At 40.9% G+C, this 27,540-nt stretch overlaps 3 protein-coding genes across 30 annotated transcripts in view; 2 read left to right on the plus strand and 1 right to left on the minus strand.

Annotated features, from left to right (window-relative positions):
- FUBP1 (far upstream element binding protein 1) overlaps window positions 1-15,033 on the plus strand; it is a 33,511-nt gene extending 18,478 nt beyond the window's left edge. For 2 of the 13 annotated variants that reach the window (XM_032696049.1, XM_032696053.1), the window contains exon 20: window positions 289-5,041. In XM_032696049.1, coding sequence (XP_032551940.1) covers window positions 289-297 — 9 coding nt within the window. In that variant the 3' untranslated portion in view covers window positions 298-5,041. Of the gene's footprint in view, window positions 1-288; window positions 5,042-14,271 lie in introns of those variants that run through there. The other 11 variants (XM_032696047.1, XM_032696052.1, XR_004358480.1 and 8 more) reach the window with 10 other exon arrangements.
- Window positions 6,020-26,766, minus strand: NEXN (nexilin F-actin binding protein). 16 transcript variants are annotated; one of them, XM_032696029.1, is made up of 14 exons: window positions 26,677-26,766; window positions 20,435-20,517; window positions 19,168-19,359; window positions 18,952-19,033; window positions 18,717-18,865; window positions 17,395-17,436; window positions 16,105-16,272; window positions 15,852-16,025; window positions 13,548-13,733; window positions 10,158-10,358; window positions 8,625-8,846; window positions 7,402-7,587; window positions 6,449-6,809; window positions 6,020-6,343 (listed from the first exon to the last, which is right to left on the minus strand). In XM_032696029.1, the coding sequence occupies exons 2-14, from the start codon at window positions 20,459-20,461 to the stop codon at window positions 6,330-6,332; spliced, it is 2,004 nt and encodes a 667-aa protein (XP_032551920.1). In that variant the 5' UTR covers window positions 20,462-20,517; window positions 26,677-26,766; the 3' UTR covers window positions 6,020-6,329. The 16 variants fall into 16 exon arrangements, with proteins under 16 accessions (XP_032551920.1, XP_032551926.1, XP_032551925.1 ...); XM_032696035.1 differs by having other exon boundaries at window positions 10,158-10,355; window positions 26,677-26,765; XM_032696034.1 differs by having other exon boundaries at window positions 20,435-20,513; window positions 26,677-26,698.
- Window positions 26,044-26,958, plus strand: LOC116791012 (translation initiation factor IF-2-like). The gene has a single exon (XM_032696646.1). The coding sequence runs from the start codon at window positions 26,044-26,046 to the stop codon at window positions 26,956-26,958; it is 915 nt and encodes a 304-aa protein (XP_032552537.1).
- Window positions 26,959-27,540: the final 582 nt, after the last annotated feature.

Here is a 27,540-nt window from a genome sequence, read left to right on the forward strand (position 1 = left end):
TTCTAGCGAAATAGCTCTCAGAATAATTAAGTAGATGACTTTGTTTACCTGATAACTTGAGTTCTGTATCTATCCATATGTTTGGTGATTATGTTTTGTTTTTTTTTTAAAAAAAAGAAAAAAAAAAAGAAAAACTTTCTCCTCCCAGGGTTTTGAAAACCATGCAAGAAGCCACCACCATTTACATTAACCAATTTTTCTTTCTTAAAGGCTTCACTCCTGAGTTAGCTCGATTTAAAGGATTTTCTTTAACTTTTTGTGTATCTCTTATGTATTTCTTCTGCACAGGGCCAATAATAAGAAGTGGACAATACAGTATTTGCTTCATTGTGTGGGGGAAAAAACCTTTGTTAAATGTATGGATGCAGACGCCTTGATGAAGATCTTAATTTTGGTTAAAAAAAAAAAATAGTGTTTTTGAAAATGTACAAAATATCTATCACTACTGATAGGAGGTAATATTTCTGTGTAGAAATGAAAAAAAATGGTTTGTTTTTAGTATTAGTGTAGATGTACACATTCCAGCAAATGTATTTGCAATTATGTGGTCAATGCTTTGTGATATAAATGTACTTTTTCAATGTATACTTTATCACTTTTAAAAATGCCTGTTTTGTGCTTTACAATAAATAATATGAAACCTCCTGTGTCGGTAAGTTGGATATGTGGGTACTGCAGAATTATAGGATTGATTTGCAACGCTGAATCAAGGTACCTGTACACAAATGAGTTGGTTTTTTTTTTTCCCCCCTGGTGAAACCTTGTTGAGTTTAAAAACTTGTCGTTAGCATGTTTTTCCCCTCTTGCAGAATAGTTGTAGATGGAGGATCTCTTTCATTCATTGTATTTTGCTGCCTAGCACCAGTAATCTTGATACCTTAATTTTCTTTCTATTTGATTCGAACTGCATGTGTTTAAGAAGGTGATCTTTTGGCATACTTCCATTGCATTAACAGTGAAATTTCCTTTAGACATGACCACTGTTTCAGACCTGTGCAGCTGCTATAACAGATAACTTTTGTTTTTTAACGAGTACTTCAAAACTGTTCCTGCATAACTATTTTATGGATTTTTTCAGACTAGTTATAAAACTTACTTTTAAGTGTAATGTGCTTAAGCCTTCAGTTTAAAGTAGTCCACTTCAAAATGCAGTGTAGAAAGTCAATGTGGTTTGCATAGTAGCTAGAAAAATTGCATCTGTCCTTGAAACGCTGTTTTGTTTGAGTGGTGGGAGCGGTTGAGAACTTCCTGCAGAGCAGATAACTTCTGTTTTTGTAAATATCCAAGTATTTGAATCGACTGATTATTTTTCTATATATACTTGAAACTTCTTATTGCTCTAATGCTCATACTGAAAAGCTGATTCTCTTGAAATCCTATGTTTGCTCTTTGCATCTGTTAGATGACATGCACTACAGTCTGTCTTGCCATTGTCTGTTGAAGTGCAGGTTTGATCCAGCCAGTATAGAACTAGCTCTATAGGGGTGAGGAGGACTGTGCTGTGTATCATCCTTGATTGTTCCTTCAAGGAGCATTGCACTGTAAGTACATCAGAATGACAAATTGATGAACTGCAACAGTATCTTTTTGTCAATGTTCCACATAATGCAAATGCCGTACTTGTGTGACTATTATGTTGGAATACAGTGCTGATATCTTAGGAAATCATAATTGCTTCTTAATTCAGAACCATAGGTTTGCTTATATATATATATATATATATACATACACATAATATGAGCTTTGTGGGTAAGTATTCCTGAAACTTTTAGCAATAGCTAAAGAAAATCATGTTTCTGTTTATCTGAGTAATAGTTTTTTTCATTAGTACTCCTGAGACAGCTGTCATTCAGTGTTTTAAAGTTTGCATATCGTAACATTGAAGTCTTTGGAACCACTTGTTAGACAGAAGTTGTCTTTGTCTTCAGACAGTTTGTGGATATGTAGTGATGTAGGTATGTTTTAAATAATTCTGTAACTGTTAATTGCTTTATTTTTTTGGAACACCATGTTGTTGCTTTGAGAATAAATTTTTTTAGGGTGGCTGCACAGAGAAGTAAAAGTTAAGGCTTGAAAACTGAAGTAGTTTATTCAGGTAATCAGCAATGTATGTATTGTGCTGTAGAAATAGAAGGAATTATTTTTATCCCTTTTAAAAGTAGGAATTATGCTGGTAGCTTGCAAAAGGCTAGGACAGTATTTGCTATCTTTAGCGTAGGGCATTAAGTTTAATAGTTGAGGTATTTTGCATGGTATTTTGTAGATAACCTTACAGAATGGTGCATTTATTATGTACTAAACTGAGCAAAAATTAAATTCACTGGATTCTTTATCAGTCACAAAATGGAGGCTGTTGATTTTGATTCATTTAAGGTATAAAATCTTTATTAATTGCAAACAGTGCAATTATTTATACTTCACAGTGCCTTCCCAGACCTTCCACCTTAGGTTCTGCTGCAAAAAAGCAACAGGTAAGCACAACCTAAGGAAGTATATAAATTAATATATTTCAGTACATTAATGTTGTCCCTGTGAGATCTTTGTGGTTGTGTATTGAAAAGCAATCTGCTGCTTCCCCAAATGCATTGTTACTCACGGTTCCATTTCAGTGGAAAGTCTTAAGTTTTTAAACAACTGTTTATATTTCTAGGTAAATATGTATTTTTTTCTTTTTTTCTTGTTTTTTGTTTTATTTTTTAAAAAGATTATTAGATTGCAGTAATTGAACTTGATCAGAATAAGTAATTTTTGTTATTTTTCCTCAAATAGCTAATTGTTGCAATTAAAGAATCAAAACCTTTAAAATATGCAGGAATTACTTCGGTTAGAAATGTCAACAGCCTTCACAAATGTTTTTTTATAATAGGGCACTATTCCCACTTAAACCCATCAGACCTAATGTAAAGAATATGATTCTTGTTGTTATCACTGAACTCGATAACTTGTCTTACAGTTATAGTGTGTTAGTGGAATCTTTAGATAACTTAGTTTGCTTATTCATACTTGACATGGTAGGAAAACAGATTGTGCAGTTTGAGATCAGTATGTTTTATAACTGAACAAGCATGTGCACCAGTTAAATGTTAACAGTACAGCAAATACTATTTTATTGATATAGCAGTCAGTGTATCCTGTTTCTTGATACTTTAACTGAATTGCTGTATATTTTGATAGTATAAAATGTTATATGTCTTACAGATGGTCTGGTACAGGTTTTTGTTTCGAGTTTTTGTTGTTGGTTTTTCTTTTTTTTTTTTTAGCTTAACATAAAGCAGCATCTTAGGAGTTTTTTTGTTCATTATTCTGTTTCTAAAATGTGCTGCTCCTCTTTCAAAAGTCCTGCTTATCTGTTACATCAAAGAAAAATATTCAAAAATCCTGCCTTCATTTTCACACACAGTGCTGAAGATGCTGCAAGCACCAAATCATAGCTCATAGAATCAGGTCCTGAGATAGTTACTACCAGTAAAGAGGAATCCTTTGAGTGTATGCCATTGGTGAGCCGATGAGCATGGACCATAGAAGGGCTCCATGTGGAAGGTAAAATTGGCAAAAACATAACAGATTTGCAATGTATCCCATACATAATGGTGTAGGGTATAATTTTTGTTCTGATCACTTTTCATTCTTTGAAGTATTCTTTGTTTGACCATAAATGTTCCATAATCTGTTACGTTTTTTTTTTTTAACTGTGATTGAATAATATAAACCATTATTTTACTTTATATTCTTCTGAACAGCCAAGTTTAATTTTTTGAACTAAATTAATAGTTGTGCTTCAGTTTCTCAAGCCACTTAGTATTTCATCTGTAGTTTAACATGTAACTTCATTTTTTGACATGAGAAAAGGTTAGGTGTGTGTTCCATTTAGAGTTTGATACTGTGAATTTAGTGTGGGGATGAGTCATTTGTTCACTTCCTTTTTACATGGTACTTTTTCTTCAACTGTTACTCCTGAAATACCTTGAACAGTCTTTCAGCTGTTAATTTAGCCTGTGGGAGGAGATAGAGAAGAAGCAGCCGGTGTGTTGGGATGTTGGTGGTGTGTGGAAGGTGGGCTGTTCTTGTGTGCAGCATTTGAGGTGTATGACTCCAGCTCTCTCACTGCTGGCCTTACAGCCACGCTGCTTTGTGCTAAGATAGTGTTTATTTTTCACCTCTGTCTCCAAACTCATAGTTCTTGGGAGAACAGGAGATTATTGGAGCTCTCCAGTAGCCAGAGAGAGAACTGGCCTTCCTCAGAAACGCAGTGAACTTGTCCAAAAGGTGTCTGGAAATGTTCCCCACTTAGCCCAGCCCCACCCTTTAGTGTCCCACAAATACAGCAGAATGTGAAGTGTGCAAAGCTGACAAAGCAGCATAATTTTCCAAGTAGGAAAAGCGTTTTTGTATCGCTTCCTGCAGCCTGTACTTCATTAGGACAGAAACCACAAAATATCAGGTAGATAATCTTCAGTGTAGCTTGATCATAAGCCATCTCCTTCACTTGTCCAGGCAGACAGGATCATGATTCACTTGCACAGCCTAATCTTGAGATATTGCATCTTTTTCTGGTGGTATTTTATTGGATGGTAGAAACTGTTTCTCCCCTGTTCTCTTCCAGAGTAATTCTTAAGTTTTCCATTGCATGCTAAAAGCTTTTTGATTTTGCTTTTTTTTCTGGAAGTGGGGGGAGGAAGGGAGGACTGGGCTTTTCAGAAAGCATACAATTGCCAGGATTCCCTCTTCCCTAGTAATAGCTTGTGAAACTCTCATGTGTGCACAAATATTTCTCTTGCGTGCATGTGAAATGCCTTTTCGTCCTGAGAAAAGTGTTCTCTGCAGAAACTACCCGTGTGTAAAAAGAAGATTGGCTTTAAAAGGCAACTGTGATGGGAACAGTGTCTTAGGGAGATGCAGCTTGGACTTGAGGTAAATTGAATGCTTTACAAAAATGTGGTTTTGAGCTTGCATTGACATTGTATGTAATATGGGTACACATTAACTGTATAATGGTTTTTGTATGGTTTTTCCTCAATAAATGTAAACTGATGGATAATAATAGCAATGTTTTTGTCTTTTTTATGCTCCTGTCCCTGCCTCTGTTAGTTTGAAATAACAGCTTCAGAGGAAAAATACTGCAGCAATTAGTAACTCTGTGAATGAGCATCACCCACATGAAATGAAGGAAAATCTGTTTATATGGCTATTAGGGGAAGTACTAATTGAAAACATCAATTAGTGCAGCTCGTTACCATTTTTTATGGAGGCAGAAGAGTGAATTCCAGTAGGGAACTGGACAAAGAGCAGCAGGTTCTTCCACGGGAAATTTCTTTTTGAAATGAGTGCAGAACTTTAATTTACTGCAGCTTGCCTTGTCTTTATGTCCAGGCCTGTACACGTGTTCTTTCATTTAAAATGTGACTATTTTTTTGTAAAGTTACTCCTAAAGAAGCTGAATCTGGTTCAGATGGTGTTGGCACAGTGACATCAATGTTGATGTCAAGAGGTCTTAGAGAAAAATAGTCCAGTAGCCTTAAGACAACGTTTAGAGATGGGGCAATAAATGTATTGCATTAAGATTAAGAAAACAGGCACTTTCTGAAAACTTTTTTTTCTTAAAGCCTGTTTCTTTTAAGCTTAAAGTATGAGCCAATCATAAATGTCACCAACTGCCCCTGCATCATTTAATCAGTGAAAAAATCAGAAGTTTTCCAAGACAGTTGTTGGTATTATGAAGAGCACTACAAACCTAAGGGAGATGGTTTTCCTTTAGGATTATCATCTGCATGGGGTGGTCAGAGCACAACAGTTTAAATGCAAGCCCATTTTAAAGCAAGAAGTAATGAATGCTCTTTGGGAAAAGGCAGCAGTGGTGAGCAGTTAGGTAATCTTTTATTCTTTAAAACCAGTACACTTGGGTTTCTGAACATCATCAGTATTTCCTTTTACCAGTTCAGTGCCTCTGGGATAAAGTTAAACAGCCTAAATATTCAGTGCTCATGCAAAGTGTACCAACAGACTGACACCACCACACAGGTTTCCAGGTTGTGTATTCAGCTTTATTCTGTTATGCAGCAGTTGGTCTTGGAATGGGGGAGCACTATTTTAATTCAGCTTTTTCCTTTGTTGATCTTTCATACATTGATTCTTTTTTTTTTATTTTAGCCTTTAATACTGATTTTTTGCCTTGAGTAGGGAATCCAGACACACTCATAATTCAAAGGTTATTCTGATGCAGGAATGACAAATTAATGCATATCCTTGCTTGCTTTAGTTGGCCCCATCAGAGAAAGAGATGATGCAGTAAGAAGGTTGAGGGGAAGAAAGATTCCAGCTAAGGTAGAGCATTAGTAGTCATCAGCTAGAAAATACAAGAAGGGTTAAGAGAGAAAGGTAATTAGGTTTTGCTAACAGGAAAGATGCAAAGAAGAGCGAGAATTGGGCAGATTAAAATGCTAACTCTTACTTTCAATGGTGAGAATGCAGGTGCTGGCAGCTGAGCCTCTGTTGTTGACTGCTTTACACATATATTCCCCTTCGTCTTCTGGGAAGGTTTCTGGCAAGTAAAGGCAGTAGGTTTCTCCTCTTTCAATGTACTGATAGTCCTCAGAGTCCTGCAACATCTCCCCCTCAAACCACCACGTAACTTCAGGTTTGGGCTCTCCGGTGATTTTAACTGTGAATCTCACTGGCTCGCCATCAACAACTGAGGTGTTTTTCAGTGACTTCTTGAACCAGGGAGCTCCAGATCGAGCTTGATCCTCCTCATCTTCACAAGTAGAACCATTAATGATGCTTCCCTCTTCTTCTTCTTCCTCTTCTCTTTTCTGTTTTGAAATAAGTCCACTTAGAACATTTAAAGTGGCAATAGCAGTGTGACTGCCAGTGATGCATCTTTGATCACAGACAAGTTATGGTGTTTGTGAGAAGGGGAAATGCCACACCTGTCCTCACTAGGTCACATACGCCCTGAATCTGGGAATGCAACAGGCAGGTAAATGCATTTTAATAAGGCTGAAATCTTGGTGTGAAATACAGGCACAAGCGTAGATTCCATTTTCAGGCTATTCAAGGGATGCCACGACCTTTCTTAGCAGTGTCTTGTACTCTTTCTGGAACTGTTCCAGGCCAGGCTGGATGGGGCTTGGAGCAACCTGCTCTGCTGAGAGGTGTCCCTGCCCATGTCAGGGGGTCAGAAATACATGATCTTAAAGGTCCCTTCCAACCCAAACCATTCTTTAATTCCATGAAGGGTAAACACCAAATGCAATTTTTACATTATTTATGTTACCTCAGCAATTCCCAGCAGCTGCTAAAACAAGTGAAAGGTTCCTTTTGTGTCTGTGGTAGTGTTGTCATCAGTGGTAATCAGAAACAAATGGCAGTTAGGTCTGAGGAATGAGACTTTAAAATTTATACCTTCTGTAAGGCTGCATCGATTTCCTTCTGTTCAAACTGCATGCGCAGGAATTTCTGCTCCTCGATCCTCCTCTGCTCCTCCTCCTCCCGGGCTCTGGCCATTTGCTCAAAACGGGCCTTCATGTTCACCTTGTGAGTAAATGGAGCCTCGGATTTCTTGGCTGGTCTCACATCTACATCGTCCTCCTTGGGAAGAAAACGTTCAAAACAGGACTTATTTATTACCTTTGATATGTGTACGATGGTAAAACTAATTTTTTATGTTCCCACAGTTCTTTTTAACTGAGAAAAGCCACACAAAATCCTGTTTTTTTTTCTCAGGTTTGTAATAGTTTATCCCAGGGATAGGGCAAAATACTTGCAAAAGTAATTTAGAAAATGACAGGTTGAAAATACTCCTGAAGTTTTATTCACATAAAAGTTTAATACTTTGTGCCAGTGGTAAATCCTCAGTGACTGAGTTTTATGCCATGGTGGTAGTGTAGGTTCCACCCCTAAGGTTGATCTTACAGAAACAATTAGTGTCAATCATTAATTTAGAAGCTCAAAACTAAAAGCCAGGCTCTGAGCTGCCCCAGGAGTGAGTGAGTGCTGTGCAGAGGAGCCCAGGGGAGGCTCAGGGCAGGATTGCTGCTGTCACAGGATTGGGCACTGCCACAGAATTAATGTCACCAAAGCTCCCACTGGGCTGGTGGCTCCCAGCCCATTGTGTTGATTGTTCAGACTGATGGCTCCAATTCTTGTTTTTCCCCCTCTGAAAAGTGTGAGGTTCCAGTCTGAGCTATAGATAGGTGGGCATCCTCCTCTGCTCTACCCTGAGGAGTGAGTGAACCTGATAAAAAGACTCCAAGTGGTTTTGTTTGGGTTGGGTGTGGTTTGGATTTAATTCATACAGCGGAGAATGAATGAGTTCAGCAGGAGAAGCAATTTAAGTGCTAAAGGATAATTCTCAGACAGGACTGTTTTAAACCCTCAGGCTGGCAGGTCTCAGGTTAAGATGCTGAACTGAGGACTTGGAGCAGAAAAATATCTCTGCTTGACCAGGTGCTGTTTCCTTTAGGGATGCTGGGTGAGATATCCTCAAGCATCCAAGGAGGGAACAGGAAAGAAGGAAAAACATAATTTTAGAAATACAACAAAATTTGATGAAAGCAGCAGCATAGTCCCCTCCTGATCATTAGTGTGCTGGTTAATTATATCATTAACATACACAATGAACTTACCTCCTGGAATTTTTCAGCTTCTCTTTCTCTTATTTCTTCATCCATTGCTCTTCTCTTTGCTCGCTCTTCTTCAATCTTCTTCTGTATTTCTTCTTGAGACAACTGTCCTATTTTTTCAAACTTGCTTTTTAAGTTCTTTGCCTGAATAGAGCCACTTCTTTTTAGCTTTATTAATTCTTCATATTCTTTGCTGAGCTCAAAAGTTTCACACTCTTCTTCCAGCTGTTCAGCAATCACAGAATGTGTAAGATGGAAAAGGCCCTGATTAGTTTTACTGCCCATTCTCCCACAGAAAGGTGCATCTTAAAACACTACAGTTCTCCTGGTTACTAGAAATCAGCAGAGATCTTCTCCCTGTAACATATTTTTGTCATCCCTGTTCTCATGATGACTGCATTTGTATCACCTCTCAACCAGCTGAAGATTTTAAAATGTCTTGTAAAATATCTTCTACAACACCCTTTGTTCAAGAGTTCAATAAATGCCCTTCAAAGACTCACAAAACCAGACACCAGAAAACCAGACACCAATATGAAAAACTGAGTTATCCAGGATCCATAAATTCACTTCTACTTACTTGCAATATGATATGAAATAATCTTCTAAACCACAGCTATTTATTCCTTTTTAAAATTATTCTTTTTTTTTTCTTTTAATTCAGTAAAAAGCAAATGACATTTCAGGATGTCATGGCTGGAAAAGGAAGGGCAGCTCTGGCTCCTGTAGTCAAACCACATCTGAAGCTGTAATTGCTGATATTTTTCTCCCTCTGGCTGATGGTAAAGATTTATTTTAGCTGGATGTCTCTGTCTCCCTTTTTCCCTGCGATGACTTGAGAACATCACAAGCCACAACCTTTATTACTCACTTGAGCTTTGCTTAACAAAAAAAAAAAAATGCAGTCCTTGAACTTTCAGAAGGGAATAATAAAGAATTGCCACCCACAGCCAAATTGAAGCGTAAAGTTCATGACTGGGATGTTTTAAACATTTGGAATGTCAAGAAGATCGTGTGTGTGATTTGTACAGTCAGCTGTGGCAGTCTTCAAACCCTTGATACATCAATTAGAAAAAACCCACTGTGTTTCTTTCCTCATTAGTTAACAGTGTTTCCCTGAGGAAAAGCAGGATTTTCTGCTCTTTCCTACCTTTAGTTTTGTATTTTCATTTGGGAACTAAAGATTTCTGTTCTCCCAAGACAGTAAATATTATCTAATCATTGTAGTAATACTTGAGATTTTCAGAAGTGACTGCAACATAAAATTACAAATTTGAAACTGTGTTTTACTTTAAGGGTGGCAAGAGATAAAAACATTTTCCTGGTTAGATTAGTGTTAAAAATATGTCATTACCATTATATACAGTGTTTTCAAAATATGGGTTTCTATTTTTCCTTCTTTTCACACAGTACTGAACGTGTCTATTTAACACTTCCCTTAAGGGAGTTTTTAGCTACAGCCTTAAACTGAGATTTTAATAATTAACTGAAATGATCTATTCAGAGCATGCTCAACATATTGTTTGATGTACCAACCTCTCCCATTTCTTGTCTCAGCTGTTGGAATTCTTGCCTTTCCATTTCCAACTTTTGCCGACGCTCTTCTTCCGTGCGTCTCTTCTCCTCTTCCATTTTTTGCCTCAGCAGCTCCTCAAAATTAATTTCCAGTTTCCCAGGTACGAGGGATTCTTGAGAAAATGTTTTAAACATTTCTGGTGATTCATCATCCAGCACCTGCTGGGAATGCAGAGATGAAACCACAACATTGCTCAGACACTTGTGGGACATAAAGATTTATGTCACAGAAATAGGTGACATATTTTGTGGGTATTCCTCTACTATTGTGGGAAGGAGTGTTTTGGGGGGGGGTTGTATTTGATTTTAGCTACAGTGCTAAAACTTTAATGAAGATGAAGTATTTTCTGCCCTCTAAATGCACCTTTAGGACCTAAAGCAATTCATTCTTGTTTCCTTCAGACCATCCTTAAACAAAGTGTTTGTGTTTAAACGTCACTGCTCTTAACACTGAAGTACACAGAGCTGCCATTTCTTTGGAGCAAACTGAATTAAGCAATATGAGCATAAGTAAGGAGAACTGAACAGAATTTTCAGAAGAAACTCATCTCGTGCACAAATAGTTTATAAAAGTCCTGTTGCCAGTTCATTGGTTTACAGAACCCCCAGCAAGGGCTTCCTCCTTCCCCTGGCCTTGTCTCTGGCTTCCCAGTAGGGTTAGGGTTAGTTGGCTGTTGAGGAGCAGTTGGTGTATCTCACAGACTAATTCCTAGCATGGCAGGGCTTAGGAAAGGCAGTTTTCATTCCTTCCAAAGCAGGGAATGGAAGAAGTAACATTTTCTCAGACTGAAGTGCAGTATGACTAAAATCTGAAGCTGGGTGCTGCCAAAAGGGCCAGTGGTGACAGTGTGAGTCCTGCAGGAAGGTTAAAACAACTCCTTGCCAAAGCTTCCTCTTGTGCGTGTCTGGGCATGGACCTGGACAAACTTGCTGACAGATTGTCCCAGCAGGAATGGTCTGGAGATAAATGTGAGCTGAGCTCGGGTCCTGGCCCACAACTCTGAGCTGATGTGCTTTGGGCTTCATCAGGGCGTGTTTGAAAAGCCTTGTGGCAAACATGGAAGGCTCAGTGTGCCCTGAGTTGTAGCCATTCCCAACAGCAGGAATCAGTCAAATGCTGGAAACAATTAAAGCAGCAAATTTCCATTGGAGAAAGTGTTGTGACTGCCTTCATAAAGGAACAGAAACTAAACATTTTTAAGAGTCTTTGACAATTCCTCTTCTCTTTGTTGCTGCTCACTGCCATATAACCCACACCTTTTGCTGCTGTTAATGCCATCCCAGTTCATATCCCTGTCTCGACCTACTTGGCCCATATCCTTTTTATTTGCCACAGCTCTTTCAGAAGTTTTTTAGCCCAATCCCACTCAAATTCTGCTATTCACTACAGATATCCTTCAGATTTTCCCTCCGAGTAATTTTACAGTTGGACTTCAGCCCCACCATTCCTTCCATTCTTCATTTGTTTTGTGTAATATGAGCACGTTTGTTGAAATTGTGTTATGGAAAAGTGAAGTCTAAAAAGAAGCTGTAAACTATTTCCTTCAATGAAAACAATGCCACATAGTTTTTGGAGGCTAACCATGTTTAAATTAGCAAAGAAACATGAAACTCTTGCTTGTGATGCCCTGGTCCATGTGCTCATCCCTTCAAGGAGACACAGACCCTGAGGGAGCAGGAGGGGTGTTAATTCAGGATTTGCTCACGTTGTGTTCAAAAGCTGGGCCTGTGAGCAAACACTGAAGCTGCTGCTCTGTATTTCTGACTATGAAAAGACAGAGAACCAGTTTATTGGTGGTTAAAAACCACAAAGATTCAATGAGTTGTGTGAGGTACAAAACCCCTGTGGTTGGTTCAGTCAGTATTTTAGCCATATTTTGTGAAACGAGGCCATACTTTTTTTTTCCTGCAAAGTGGGAAAAGTTGGTGGTGAGAAACATTCCTGTAACAATCCCAGTTTGCAGCACAGTCAGCCAATATTCCCAGGGCAAACAGGGACTGAGAGAAAGTAGAATTTTTTCTTGATTATTTCTGCTAAGACAGGTTCTTTTTGCAGTCTCTGACAGAAAGAGACTGATGGGGATGAGAGATTCCCTGTTTCAGTCTGAAAGCCATCATACTGGTGGTGGGGAGCATAGATTTTCAGTTAATGTTTTAATTACTGACCATTTTCAGTGCCTGTAGTCACAGTGCACAGTCTCTGTGCTGCAGCTAATGGATTAAATTAGTGAGGTTTAATCAGTGAGGTTATTGCTGCACTGAGGCTGAAAAAAGTGTTTCTCAAGAAAACAAGAAAAACCAGACACATACTGTCTTTGCTTCCCTTTAGTTCTCTGCTGGCTTTTCATAAAATAACTGGGTTATTCCACAGTTCTGTACTGGCCAGTCCTGCCCTTCCTTTTGCAACAAACACTACTTTGTTTTAGTTTCTGTTTGGGTGATTTAATATTGTATTTCCTAATATCCACCAGTAAGTAACTGGCTTATACCCACGAGCCTGCTGAGACTTGGGGTGGTTGGAGTAAGGATGAAGACTGCACTCAAAAGCTCCATGCTAGGGGGTTTTTTTAATAAATAATATTGTTGCCACCCTCTGAAATTGGGCATCTCCCTCTGCTTTCAGCTAATGTCAGAATGTCAGTCCTAATTCCCTGAAAATTTGTCTTCTGCATCATCTTAACTCAAACTTTAGAAGTCCTTGCATGTCACAGAGATCTGCATTTATCTCAGGAAGACCCATATTAAAATTGTTCTGATGGGGAATGCCACTAGTTACTTTTTGTGTTGAAATACTTCCAAAGCTACATTTCAGTCAGCTGGGTTCAGCCTTCTCCATTTTTCCTTCCTAAAGAGCCCCAGGTGACTGGATAATTCATTGGCTCTGACTGGGATGCCATTAGTTGTGCTCCAGCTGTAAGAGATGATTGCTGGATGCCCTGTAAAGCTGTGAGAGAAACCCAGAGCTGGTAAAAGAATTGCTCTTCCCCCCAAAAAAACCAAAAAACCCTCCTAGTGAGAACATTTTGCTTTCCAAGTTGGTTGCATTTGGCATAATACCCATTGGATGGAATCTCTGGGTTTGACTAAATCAGTTGGAATATCTGGTTTTGACTAAATCAGTTGGAATCTCTCCAGGCTGGGTGTGAGGAGGGATTGTTGTGTGAGGATTTTGGGTAAATGAACCTGATTAGTTACCCCATCACCTCCTAATGAGTGGGGAGGGGAACTAATAAAGAAAGGAATTGAAGCAAACATTCCTAACTCCATTTAAAGCTTTTTGCCAGAGTTTCTTTCCAGTTTGTTTGAACCTTAGGTAACAATGAAATCATGCACTAAACCAGAATCCCCTACCATGTTCTTCCTCGCTTCAGCAAATGCTCTTTTCTCCTCCTCTATGCGTCTCCTCGCTTCCTCCTCTGCTTTCCTCTTCTCCTCTTCTCTCCTCTGTCTTTCCATCTCCTCAAAACTCAGTCGGAGTTTCCCTGGGCGGAATTCTTTAACAGAATTTTCAGATTCTTCATCCCCACCTTCATTTATCTTCAGAGAAAGGGGGAGAGGAAAAATTAGAAAAAACTTAACCCAAACGTAAAAATATTCTTTATAGTGAATAAATATTCCATTAATTCCTTTCTGATCTCTTATAAATGTTGTTTTCTCCTTAAGGAAAAAATATAGCAAGAGTTTGGTTCCTAAGAGAAACATTTTAATCTTGGTTTTAGCCAAGGGAGGGAGAAGGGAAATTTTTGGTATCCTTTATGTAGCTTCTGTAGTTTTCAAAAATCTGTTGGGTGTGTAATTCAAAGAACAAACCATGTGTTATCAGGAAAAGGCTGGACAGTTAAGTACTTACTTTATGGTCTTGGGGTTGGATCTTTGCTGTAAATCACTCGCTATTCAATTTATTTACATCACTTCCATAGACCTTTATACCATCAAGTCTTTTTGTTGGCATAGAAATTGTTCTCACCAGTGCACCAGTTGAAAAAATGCTGTAGAGTCTTATAGAAAAACTGAATCAATTAATTAACATTTTGCTATTATTCCAGACTGAGATTTTTATTTCTTTTCTTTTTAGCCATTTAATCATCACTGAAGAAAGGGAATTGAGATACTGTGATCTCTTCACAGTAGCTTGTCTCCAGTGAACACTCACCTGCTAAGAGGAGCCTGTGCTTTGCAAACTGCAATCAAGGACAAAACACCAAACCCCCTCCAGAGGACACCCCAGAGTACTTGAGAAAAATTTTTATTTCCAATTTTGGCAACCACTGCCTAGCAGATAAAGCCAGACGTTAGAAGATTTCTTTTGATGCAGACAATTTGTACATTATTTTATACTGGTTGGTAAATAAAAGCATAGATAAGGGTGGGAGGTGGGAACTGAAGCTCAGTTAGAGCAGCTCGTGACTCCAAGGAGTTCACTCTGTCATTGTCTCCCCTCTCCTCCTTTGCTGCCCAACCCGAGGCAAAAAGAGAAAGGTGCATTGTGGCATAATGACAATGTTATTGGTGTGAAAAGGCTAAGGGATTTGGTGGAGGTGAAGCAGTAAACTACAATTTGGGTATCTGCCTAACCCCAGAACCCTCTCAGTGGGGACCAGTTGAGAATTTCTGTGTTTCAGCTTTCTGGAGGTTCTGTGGTGTTGGGTTTGTTTAGGTTTGTGTGTGTAGAATATGCATTTCTTGAATGTTTCTGAAGTATAGTCAATATAGTGATCTTGATCTGTTTGTCTGACAATGTCCATTCAATAATTGCAGTCTGTTGAAGTTAGCAAATTCCTATAAATAATATTTTCCCAATTTTTGCAGAAGATTAAAAAAACTCATTTCTCATTAATCTTGTTTGTATGTGAATTTTTTATGTGAATTAACAAAGTCAGAGTGATCATGACTGTACAGGGGAAAAGTATTCAAATACAGAACTTGAGAAATGCTTTTGGCAATGGAGTGTGGTAAAAATGAGGAAATACAGAACTAAACTGTCTGGTGGATCTTTGGTTAATAGTGAGTGTATGATTCCTTCAGTGTGATCCAAGAACAAACTACAGTGAGGTCTGTTTAGAGGTGATCTAAAGTAGCTCTGCCTCATGATAAAGAAAATATGGAGGTGGTTCTGCAAGTAATACAAACCAGGAATTGTGAGCTTCATTTCTGACAGTTTGGGGACTTGATTAAGTCATTTATGGTGTGTTGTTTATGTCAATATATATGAGGGAGCTGAGCTGATCTGTCTTTTTTGCCCTTTCTTCCTAAGAGAAGAGTTGTAATTGTTGTTTATTTCTATCATGTTTACAAATAAATATGGGAATAAGAAAAGGGATTCTGTTCCTACAGAATGTTTCCATCAAAACCTGGTCACTGAAACATCTGCAGCACTAATTAGGAACACAACACAGTAATCTTCTTGAAGACTTACAGCTGAAGGGACTACAAAGTGTAGATATCAAACCTGCTGAGATTGCTGGCAAAATTCAAGCACCTGTATTTGTGGGGTTGACTAAAGGAATGTGGAAAGTGTGATGAGATACTGTGATTAGTGAGCTAAGGCTAAAAATGCATCTTGCAAAAAGGCATTTTCAGACTCTTAACAGCTCGAAAGGTAGTTGAGGAGTAAGAGAAAAGCAGGACCCTGTTGAGGAGCAGCCCTGCCCTCACCATTTGCTGTCTGGCCTCCTCAAAGGCCCGTCTCTCCTCCTGCAGCCGCTGCCGCGCCTCCTCCTCCGCCTGCCGCCTTTGGCTCTCCTGCCTCTGCCTCTCCAGCTCCTCGAATGTCACCTTCAGCTTCCCAGGAGACACAGACTCCGGGGGGGCACTGCTTTCATTCTCACCCTGGGTAAGGAAAATGAAACAGTTGTATCTTAAGCCGATAAATATCTGCTCTGTGGGTGTTTTGGGATGGGGGGTTTACCGTGACAAACGAAAGGCACTTGGTTTCCTTCAGGGATTGGGTTTCATTCTTCGTTTCTTCCTCCTCTGCTCTCTCCTTTCCTGGGTTCTCACAGTTTATTTTCACCCTCCCAGGTGTCTTGGTGGGTTTCACAGGCACTACTGTAACTAGGAGTGAATCATCCCCTTCCTGTCCAGAAAGATATTTGTTAGATATTACATAAATAAACTCATTTCTTAATGAAACTGCTGTTTTAACCTGTGTGCACCAAAGCTTCCAAAAGATTTACTTGTACTGAGTATTAACCACAAGAATAAATCCAACTGCCTGTGGCACTCCCTGCTTTTCTTGTAATAGCTGAAGAGTGTCAAGACTGAATTACAGTTTAAACATAACTGCTGGGAAACTCCTTGATTTCTTTACATATTTTCACTAACTGTTAGTTACAAAAACTCATGGGTTGGAAAAGAACAGGTGTAATTTGGAACACACAGCAATTGTAACCACACTCCACTTCCAGTTTTAACATTTACCATGTAAAGGAAATACTGTGGCTGGAATAAGCCAGTGGCTCTAGAGAGCAATTTGTAATTTCTCAAGCACAGTAATTGTTTTTTGAAGGAAGTTGCTGATTCAAAGCTATTTTTGCAACTTACTTGCCAAAATACATTTTACCTTTTTTTTTTTTCCCCCACAGAATACCATGATTAACAGGGACACTGTCAAATAAGTTAAAGCTAATGGATTTTGGGGGGTATTTTTTGCTTTCCAAAACTGTAGTAGGAGTGTGATTTTCTTGTGTTAGTAAAAGACAATAGGACCTTTGGACCCAGCTTTTTGAAATTAAACATTTATTTTCAAGACTTAAAATCCAAATGGTAAATTAGTCAATTAAAAAAAAAAAAAAGTTAACTGAGTGAGGTGTTCAAACATCTGTATGTTGTCAGAAGCCCCTTTTAATTTCAAGTTTAAGGCAAAGAGCTTTTAAGATGATTCTTTCCAAAGCCAGAGGACTTAGAGTATCGTTACCAATATATATCAAATAATTCTGGTGGCTTTGAATATTCACATTTTAGATCTTTTTAACTAACCACAAAGTGTCCACAGTGCAGGCTCTTTTTCAAAATTCAATATACTGATTTCAAGAACAGACATATAGTTCCATATACTCTAAAAATTTGTTAGCTCCTTGGTTGAACTTTAAGCAGATATTTGTGTGCCCTTTTCAAAGTTTTCCCAACCCAAATTACAATAATAAAACAAAAGTGAATAAAAATGTAGGTGAACATTTCTTTAAAAAAATCTGATTACCTCAGCTGCTGATTCAGTTCCCGTATTGTTAAAGTCCTCAATCTATTAAATGAGAATTTCACAGGATTACATTACTTTGGCTCTTTGCCTTAGAGTTGCAAACACAGAACTGGAAATTCTTTTTGTATCAGAGATATGTAGGTAGCACTTAAATTCCCAGGGGTGATAAGGACTGGACCTTGGCTGGAATGCTTGTGGAGGAAGAGGCAACATGACAGAAAACATCCTAGGGAAAATATGCTACAGCATTTTAACAGGGCAGGGCTGAACTGAGAAGTGTACTTGAGATGTCCAGTCTTCATTTAAGCATTCCAGAATTGTGTGAAACAGAAACAAAACAAAAAACAAAAACCAAACAAAAGCAAACAAAGGCAAAACCAAACAAAAGCAAAAACCACCAAAGCCAAATGCTGTGTTTGCTTCATGTTAATTCTAAAACTCTACATGTATGTACTTCTGCCTTGCAGAGTAGATTAAAAATATGGTAGATATATTGCCAGTTAAAAGCACAGTTGTAACAATGTTAAAAGCCTTAGTAGAAAACACTGTCTGAAAACTGACTCCTCCTAGTTTTCATTTCTTAGAACAAATTCACACCTAAGTTAAGTATCACTGTCGTTTGGTTAAATAAAAGTTGGCCCATGTTTTTAGTATATCATTTAGTGTATTGTTCACTCTCACTGCAGTGTTTGTAGCACTGAAGAAAACTCGCAAAAGGAATTACTATGACACCCACTTACTAAATTCTACAAAAGGCAGAGTTTGCTTTATTGGCATCAGCAAAAGTTGCAGTCTGTTCATATATATATGCAGTGATGGTCCACAAAGTGGCAAAGGAATAAAACGATCTGGATCTTCATGATTTATGATTTTTGCTGCATTAATGCCATCTCATTTTTGTCTGCCACTGGCATTTTCTTACTACTTCTTGCTTGCCTTAGTTCAAGTATCACTGAACTGTATTCACTAACTTACAAGAAAAAGTAAGAGTTGGTAAAATATAAGAAACATTTTCTAATTAGTTTAGCAAACACTGTAAACTCTTGTTTGCATAGGACACCAAAATTTGTGCCTGGTTCCTGCCACATTTTTGCCTGCCTGGTTTCATCTGTAGCTCAGTTTTAGAGCTTAAAAAAAGATGTACTGTAAAGAAGTGAAGAGTCTCTGAACGTTATTTCCCACCTCCATCCCACTGAGCATCTCCCACGTAAATCACCACTGTCAGAAATCTTAAGATTGAATCTTTCTGATCAATACACAACTTTAATTTGTGGCTGTTTGCTTCCAATTATACCCTGCCTGGTGTGATCAGATCAACATACCTCCTGGGCTTTTTTGGCTAATTCTCTTTGAATTTTTCTTTTCTCAATCATGTCTTGTTCGATTCTGCGCTTTCTTTCTTCTTCCGTTCTTTTTCTTTCTTCTTCTTGCCTTTGCTTCTCCATTTCTGCAAATTTGCCTTTAACAGTCCCTGTGGATGTGAAATGCACTGATAAATACTTTCATCTAATACTTGTCAGGTGAATTATGGGGCCTTTAAAGTTGGGCCTCTCTTACCTATTAGTTTTGGGACATAACCTTTTTCTGTTTTAGATAACTTGGTGTCATCGTCTTCATCAGATGCAAGCAGTTCTTTCATCTAGTTGATGAAACACAGAAAATAAACTGTCTTTATAACTAATAAAATCCCAATGTTATTGTCTTAAAATAATGTGAATAGATTTTCAGGCAGAATATCAAATATTAACACAAAATATTAGCAAAGAAAGTAACCTCCTGCTTTCTCCTGTTCCATTCTCTCTCTCTAACATATTGTTCTTTTCTTCTTTGCTTTTCATCTCTAGATCTCCTTTGATTTCTTTCTTCCCTTGCTTTTTGCATTGCTTCAAATTTATCCTTTACATCACCCTTGTGAAGCTTGGGCACATAGGACTTTTGGACGGGTTTAGATGAAGAAAGCAGAATCTTGGTGAAGATATAGAAGAAATGAAGATAAGAAAAAAAAAAAGAAAAGTTGAAGCAGATGGACAGAAATCTTCTGAGAGACTGGATTAGAAAGAATGTGAGAACATAAAACAGAAGTGCAGTTGATATTAGGAACTTTGTGCCATGAGCCATCGTCAATTAAACCATAAATAGCAATAAATACTAAAATAACCAAAACAACATTTAGCATTACATTAAACTTAGGCTATAAGCAATTGCAATGAAAAGCTGCACAAATAAGTATATGAACTGTGTGAATGTACATTCTCAGGTACTGGGGCTTTAAACATTACTTACAGATTTAGATTGTTGCTTTCAATCCTAAGCAGCCACCAAAGAGCCCCTCTGCCCCCAACACTTAAAACAGGTATAAAGTCATAGGTGTATAATACAATATGTATGGGGGGGTTTCTGCAACACTTCAGCAGCCATACAGAGGTTTTTTGGTTTTTTTAAATAAATAGTAGTATTTCTTAACTTCAAACTCTCAGTGCATTACATGCTCACTTTCTTAATATTTAGGGAAACAGAGAATCCCAGTGATTTTATGTTATAAAGTGCAAAGATTGCAGGACTCTGATACTGATACAGCAAATGGACATTTCTTTGCCAGTGCTACTCTCTGGGTGCCCAAACAGCAGGAGAAGTTCCCACTTCTCAGAACTGCTGGGAAGTTTTCTCTTTTTACAGTGATGATGACAGGAGTGTTCTCAATAAAGACTGAGAAAACTGGCTGAAAACATTCCATGTTTCATATTTTTTCACCTTTCACCAGGTGACATGTTGTCCAGAATTTCCCCACCAACACTGAAAGTTTCTTTATATTTTGTTGCCTTTATTTTGTCTTCCCCCGTATGTTTTTCTAATAACAGTAAGAACATAATTCATAGACTATATCAAATCTTAAGTTACAAGTCCCCTTCCATTGTCTTAAAATAACAGCAATACCAGCATTCCAGTATAATTGTCTTACAATTTTTCTGTAATTATTACTTTTACAAGCATCAGTAGTAAATCATTCCATTGCTTTGATGACTTTAAAATGGGTACCTACCTCAGTTTTCTGTGCAATGTCATTCATGGTTACTGTACTGTGCTCTGCACCTGGTATGTTTTAAGATTGCTTTCAGTTTCTACCTGAAAGAAACAGTTGTAGTTATATTCCTTCCTTTTAAATGATGCTTTAACCATCTTCCTGTAAATAAGGTTGCATAGGCTGAAATCAATGTATCACAATTTCACTTGGTCCTCTGAGGCTTTTGAAGACATGAATAGGTTCTAAGTATGCCACAGTAATTAAAAGAACAAGCTTATGATTCACTATTCATGCTCATAACTCCTCTATATAGTTCCAGATATCGGGTTTTAATTTCCATTTGAAAAAAAACCCAAAAAACACTTGGAGCCAAGCTCTGGTGTTGTTAGAAATTTTAAAGAGCACTGTATTTATTAGAAACCAAACAGAAAGGCACTTCAAGTTCAGGGCAAACCTTTGCCTTTTATTTCTGGTTTTCCTTCTTTCCCCCCCCCCCCTCCTTTTTTTTTTTCACCTTCCAGTCTATCAGAGCTTGTAGGAGAAAAGAAACCATAACATGTCTGCAGTGCTCCTGCTGTCTGTGCTGTATCAATCCTCTGAGGGCCAGGAAAGCCTAAAAAACTCGGTGTGCCAAACATGGTGCAAACAAAGGGACTCAAAAGACTTGAAGTAAAAATGCTGGAAAAGTAACATTTTACTAATGGAAGGGACTTGTCATTTGTGGTTTAGAGGAACTGAAGTCAGAGCATTTTATGATATGGAAAGTTAAGTTCTTAGGAGTTCTTGAAGTTCTCTAATTCTGAATTACAAAGAGATTGTAAATGTGGAAATTTCTATGTGGTTTTAAAAATAATTAATAATAAGAGTTGTTTTCATGCAAACTCTTCAAAACCACACCGATGTCACCAATGCTCACCAGCTCTGCTGGAATTCTGAGGTGTCATGGGATGTTTTTCCAAATGAAAGCAGTCACAACATGAAACAAGAGCATTTAGCCACCAGTGCCTGCCCTGATTTACAAATTCTAAACTCTTCAAATTTGTCTTCAACAGAGATGTTCTGCAGAACACTTGGGTGTTCCCTTTTGACAAATTAGTCTGGAAAGTCACAGCACCACCCCTCAGTCCCCAGTCAGAGCTGACAAACACCTCCTTTGCACACTGAGAGGAATGCAAGGCGTTTGGGTTCTCACTTGTGAACACATGAACATAAAATCACTAGTGGTGGTTCCCATTGAGACTGTATCAGATGAGCAAGAGCAGGTTAAAGTTCTGTTGAGTCTAGAGAGGCAGATAATTCCATCAGCATTCTGTGCTCTCGGGGTCCCTACAGGCTCAGACACACCTTTGTGTGCCATGCAGGGTTTGCCAGTCTCTGTGAGCTCTAGCTGACCTCTCATGTATGTAAATAAAATCCCCCCTGTGATCAGCATAACCTTAAAACTACTTAAAATCTCGTTTTTATAAGCAGGTCTTAGAGAAAGTTCTCTGTTCTCTTCTTTTGCTACTCTGCTTTTTGAATTGCTCCTTCCTCTCTTGTGGCTGACAGCCTTTAGCCTTGTGCTGCAAACACAGCAGTGACTGACAGGTTTAGTGCAGGAACCCACCAGAAAACAAAGGAATGTCATGCATTGGTGCAATCCATGCACTGCAGTAGCCTGGAACATGGAGACCTGGCAGCCCTCACACAGGGCTGGAGCAGAGAAGTAAGTCCCAAAGACAATATTTCCCAAGAAATTCCATTTCACCTGAATGCCTCAGGAGAAGGGCACCATTAACCTTCACTGCAGCAACAAACCCAGTTGATGTGGCTTCATCTTAAAGTCATTTGAAAACAGACCTTTCCAATGTCTCATTTATTGTGTGCAATTAATTGTAAGAAGATGTTTATGAGTCAAGACTTTGTCTTGAACCTTCCTGACAGCTCCAATTGCCTGAACCCCTTGACAGTGGGATAACAAATCTGAAATTTCCTTTAAAAGTACAAATGTTGGAAGTAATTTTCCATGTGGATTCCTGCTGTCTGAACCTCCAAAAGTGTGCCAGTCCAACAGGCTGTTGGCCTAGAGGATGGTAGAGCTGTTCCTGCCATGTGGAATGCTGCCATATCTGCTCTTCCTTTGGGCTGCTTTCCAGTTGGTTGGCATCACCAGCTCTTAATATGTTTGAAGGTTAGCCAGCTGGCTCCGTGGCATTTTGCCTCTGCAAGTCATCCTACCTGCACCTTTGATGCTGAAAGATATGGCTATAAAGCAGCAGGGCATTGCTAAACATGACACCACCCATGTTTGCACTTTCATCCCTCTCCGTGGCCACTAAGCCTCAGCAGGACCAGCAGCAGGACACACCTTGGGCACCCCTCGAGGCAGAGCAGTAAATTCCAATGAAGACAACCCAAAATGTTTAAGAAAAAAAGGAACACTCCTTGAGTATTGGCTTGTGTGGCAGTGACCACTGCTCCAGGAACTACAGCTGTGGCCTGAAGCTCCTTTGGATCTGCCTGATCACCAGGAGAGGGTCACAGTCCAGGTCTTGTTGCTGAGAAAACCCAAGTGGCTACATCAAGAAATCCTGACACCTACATGTCATGGAAGAACAGTGACTTCCTAACCTGCCAATAGCTTTGCAAAAGTATGCAGTAATAAATTTGCCAACCCAAGAAACCTTGACCTACTAACTCCCTTTTGAGATGAACCAGTTACATTTTTAAGTTGTGTGTATATGCATATGTATTCTTGCTTTGCAGTAAGAATTTTCCCCCAGAGCTCATCTAGTAAAAGTAATGCTTATTCTTTGAGGTAACACAAATCTACTTGTATAGATACTTCAGAAACTATTCTGTCTCCTAATATGAAGCTTAAGATGCAGTCTCATCTTTTATTTCCCAAGATCAACATATCTCAGAAGCTGTAAGAGCTCCTTACTGAAACTTCTCACTCAAAAAAAAAAATCTCAAAGTTCAAGTGCAAATTTAATACAAAGCCAATAATGCATAGGAAACTAGGCAACAGATTAGAAATATTCTGTAAAAAAATGTTTTCAATTATCTTATTTGTTTGCTGTAAACGATAAGCAATCACCTCTGATATGATCTGATATGAAAAGTGCTGTTTTGATCACAGCACTTTTTCAATTTTTCATGCAGCCTCCCTAAAACCTTACTTCAGGTAAAAGAAAGTGAACACAAAAAGCCAAAACATTCAGGGGACACAGGTTTGATGGCTCACAAGTCCTAAAATTCATCTCCTTAAATTTAATTAATTTCCATTTCTGAAAGGAGGTCAGAGTCCTCAATTGATACCAAAAGAAAAAAAAAAAAGTTGTGGAGCTTTAACCAGATTAAAAAAAAAACAACAGAGTTCCCATAAATAATAAAATTCCCTTTCTTTAAAAAAAATTCTTGATTTTCAGAGGTGTGATTAACATCCTCACAGGAGACATGACAAATATCAGCATTTCCCTGGGCTGAACACTGCTCTTTACAGTAGGAGTATGAAGCCAGGACTTTAAAAGAGGTCCAGTTCCTCTGTGATGTCTCCTTTTGGGAGGCCCCCTGCTCTCCTGCTGGGTCCTGTGAGTTATAAATAAGCCCTTCATGGCACCAAGTTACGTTTACCATCTGTCTCCTCTTTGTGATCTACTTGCAGGGAAGACTCCATTATATAAGAAAACCACATTGTCAGAGCTGGCAACTCACTACTTGCAGCCAGAGAACTAAGGAGAGGAAAACACAGCGTTAAAATATTAAACAAGATATTAAAGAGAACTGGAAAGAGGAGGGGAAATGTTCCTCATTTATGTCCTTGCCATAACTGATCTGGAATGACACTACCAGTTGTTGTACTAAATCACAGATACTGAAGTAGGTACTAAAATTATCGTGCACAGGGGAAGATCCTGAGCTGGCATAAACTGTCAGCTCCACTGAAGCCAATGAGTTATGACAATTAACACCAGCTGTCTAAACTTCACATTTTCTATAATACAAAATGCAAAACTACTTCCACTTCCTTGTATTTCCTTTGTTAAGTCTTTGTAATTAAAGACCAGAACGCTTACCAATAACTGACCCAGCTAATTCAATCTCATACACAATCTTTTCCTCAATCTCTGAATTTATCACACTCCAACGTTTATTGGGAGTCTCATATTGTAGAATAGTCCTTACAGATATGGTGCTACCTGTAAAAACATATTTAATATAAGAGATGCCTGTGTTTCTTTATGTAACTATAAACATTCTTAATGCAACAGTGCCACACAGTCCAACTGTTAAAAAAATGAAATCACCCCTCTCTGTAGAAAAGATCTGTTAATTCCTTACTCTCTTTTTGCCGTTATGGGGTATACAGGCTCCAGAGCAAAGGTAGTGGGGGATGAGAGAGTGCTCTGTTAAGAGGGGAAATCCTGCTGGGATCTTCTGGCCCGTGACTTCATGTTCCATGATATCTGCTGATCCTAATCACACGTGGCAGTAAATTGTGAACTGAAGTCCTCAACAGAAAAATCAGCATTTTGCCCCACACCATAGTTCCTTCATCCCCTGCTGTGTCACAGCAGCTGAAGACCAACAACGTGATTTCAGCTCTACTCTCGTTTCCTTCACTGACAGGACTTCAGAGATGAAGGTGCTGAAACAAGGGGTAAAATACTGGACACGAAGCACTGTTGCAATTTGTATATTCCCTTCCCCGCTGACAGGACACAGCCAATCTGCCTCTTCTCCAAAATCCTCCTGGCCAGCTCAGACTGAACACAGGGCTGGTCACCCACAGTGGTCATGGCCCGTGTGGTGCCTCTGCTGCACAGGAGAGGTCTCCTGCCTTCCTCGAGATGTGCTGCTGCTTCCACTGGAGCAACCCCCCCTCTGGCAGTGCTGTGAAAGCCCACTCGTGTGTACAACCTTCCTGAGCAGCTGTGGCTGCCCTGGGTGCACAGCAAAGGGGCACTTCCATCGCCTCCTGCCCTGCCCTCCCAGTGCCATCAGCTTTGCCCTGCGCCTCCCCACAGCCAACTTCAACCACCTATGGCAGATGCTTGTCTGACTTCTTTCACTGAGGAAACCGCTCATCTAATACATTCCAAAAGCAGTTAGAGAAGGTATTCCTTAGCAAAGTCTTAAACCATCTACCCAGCTCTTACATCTTGAGCTCAAGATAGGCTCTTGACTCAGACTGTGCTTTCTGCATATACTAGGCATGTTCTCATACTTCTGTATCTTCCTTAATTACTACACTTGGCCCTCTTATAAGACTAATTATTACTTTACAATTTAATTTCATTGGTCAATTTTCTAAGAGATTTAAGGTCTCTTAAGATCTGAGGTCTAAGCTTAAGAGTACTATGTTTTCTACCATACAGCTACTTGCTGATTAATTTTTGAATTAACACGTTTCATTAAGCATGCTCATTGCATTAACAGAAGTTCTTATTTACCTAAAACAAACATGTTAATAAACAGTTTGTAAGCTGTCACAGAAGCCCAATATTTTCTTCCAACCCACGCTGTCTTACAGCCATCCCTTCAGGGTGAAGCAGAACCAAGGGACGCACTCAGCTGAAAACCACACCGACAGAACTGAACCGCTCCGAACGTGCAGACACGCGGTTTGCGAAAATCGGGCATTTATGGGATTTCAAAGTAACTCTTACAGACCGCACAGCCCAGACCAGCTGCCCGCACCGCTCACCCCGCGCTCGCCGCCCATCGCGGCCGGGGGGCCGAGGAGCGCCCGCTCCGCCGGGGACACAACCCCCGCTGCGGGGCTGCGGTTAAACTGCTGCGGGTCGCACCCGCCGGGCCCGGAGCGTGAGGGGGCCCCGGGCCGTGAGGGGTCCGTGAGGGGCGCTGGGGCCGTGAGGGGGGCCCGGGCTGTGCGGAGCCCCTGCCCGGCGCTCCCGGCCCCGCTCCCGCCCGACTGCAGCGACATCGCCCCGGCGCTGCCCGCGGCTGCCGCCCCAGCCCGGGGTCCCTCCCCTGCGGCCCCGCGGTGCGAAGGGGCCGCTGCCCCCAGAGCCGCGGGCTGTGCTCGGCCCGGCCGCCCCGGGGGCGCCGCGCGGGGCCGTGAGGGGGCGGCGGGAGGAGACGGCGCTGCCGCGGCGGGTCCGGGCGAGGGGAGCGGGGTCAGCGGGGCGGGCGGGCGGCCCGAGCCTCGCCGCACGCCGGGGGAGCGGGGCGGGCTGCGGGCGGCAGGGCGGGGAGCGGGGCGGGGGAGCGGAGCCCGCGGAGCCCCGCGGCGGCGGCGGCGGAGCCGCTCTTACCTGCGCCTGCCCGCGCTGCGGCTCGGGGCGCTCCGGGCGGGCTGCGCTGCCGAGCGCCCCTTGGCTGCGGCCGCCGCCGCCGCCGCAAGTTTCCATAAAAGTCGCGGCGCGCGCCCGGCGCCCGCATTCCAGGCGATCCCCGCGCCGCGGCAGCTGCCCCGGCCCGCCCGGCCCCGCCGATCCGCGCCGTGCCCGGCCCCTCGCCCGCCGATCCGCGCGGGGGGCGCAGCCCGGCTCCGCTGCCAGACCCCCCTGCGGGCAGCGGCCCGGCCAACAGGCTAATTTTGGGCTGGAAGCGGCGCGGAGCTATAAATAACCGGGCGGCTGGCGCGGTGCTGGCCGTGCCGGCCCTGCCGCAGGTCAGCGGGCGGGCGGGGGCTCCGCGGGCCGGGCCGGGGGACACGGAGGACAGGGGGACCCACCGCCCGGCCCGGCCCCGCCCGCGCTGCTCCGACGCTCCGCGGTTCTCCTCGGCCCCGTGCCGGAGATCCCCGCCCGGGCACCGCCGGCGCTCCGGCAGCCCCGGCCGGGCTCAGCCCGCACTCACCGCAGCCCGGCCCGGCCCCGCTCAGCGCGGGCACCGCAGCTCCGCCGCCGCTGGCCCGGCCCGGCCCGCGGGGAGGTTTTATACCTACGACCGTCAGGTCCCGGGTCGGTTTATGGCACATGGAGAGCGATCAACTAATAATAGTAATGTGACAGTGCTGTGGAGCGGGGAGGAATCTCCCGAGTGCCAGACTGCGAGAGGCAGAGCGCGGTGGCTCAAAGCAGCGCCTTTCTCTGGGAACTTTACAAAGCAGTGGCAGAACGCGATTTTATTACATCGGAATACGTTCCTTTCCCTGCTTAAAGATGACTTGTTTC

Source organism: Chiroxiphia lanceolata, chromosome 9, assembly GCF_009829145.1.
Source record: "Chiroxiphia lanceolata isolate bChiLan1 chromosome 9, bChiLan1.pri, whole genome shotgun sequence".
NCBI lineage: Eukaryota > Metazoa > Chordata > Aves > Passeriformes > Pipridae > Chiroxiphia > Chiroxiphia lanceolata.

What these genes read in the sequence shown, in the direction of transcription:
- NEXN (XM_032696029.1), bottom strand. Translation starts at nt 20,461, where the DNA reads ATGAATGACATTGCACAGAAAACTGAG. An exon ending in GGAACAGGAGAAAGCAGGAG is followed by an intron (nt 19,034 to 19,167) that starts GTTACTTTCTTT and finishes TTCATCAACTAG; the next exon opens with ATGAAAGAACTGCTTGCATC. An exon ending in GAACTGAATCAGCAGCTGAG is followed by an intron (nt 16,273 to 17,394) that starts GTAATCAGATTT and finishes CTTTCTGGACAG; the next exon opens with GAAGGGGATGATTCACTCCT.
- LOC116791012 (XM_032696646.1), top strand. Translation starts at nt 26,044, where the DNA reads ATGGGATTTCAAAGTAACTCTTACAGACCGCACAGCCCAGACCAGCTG.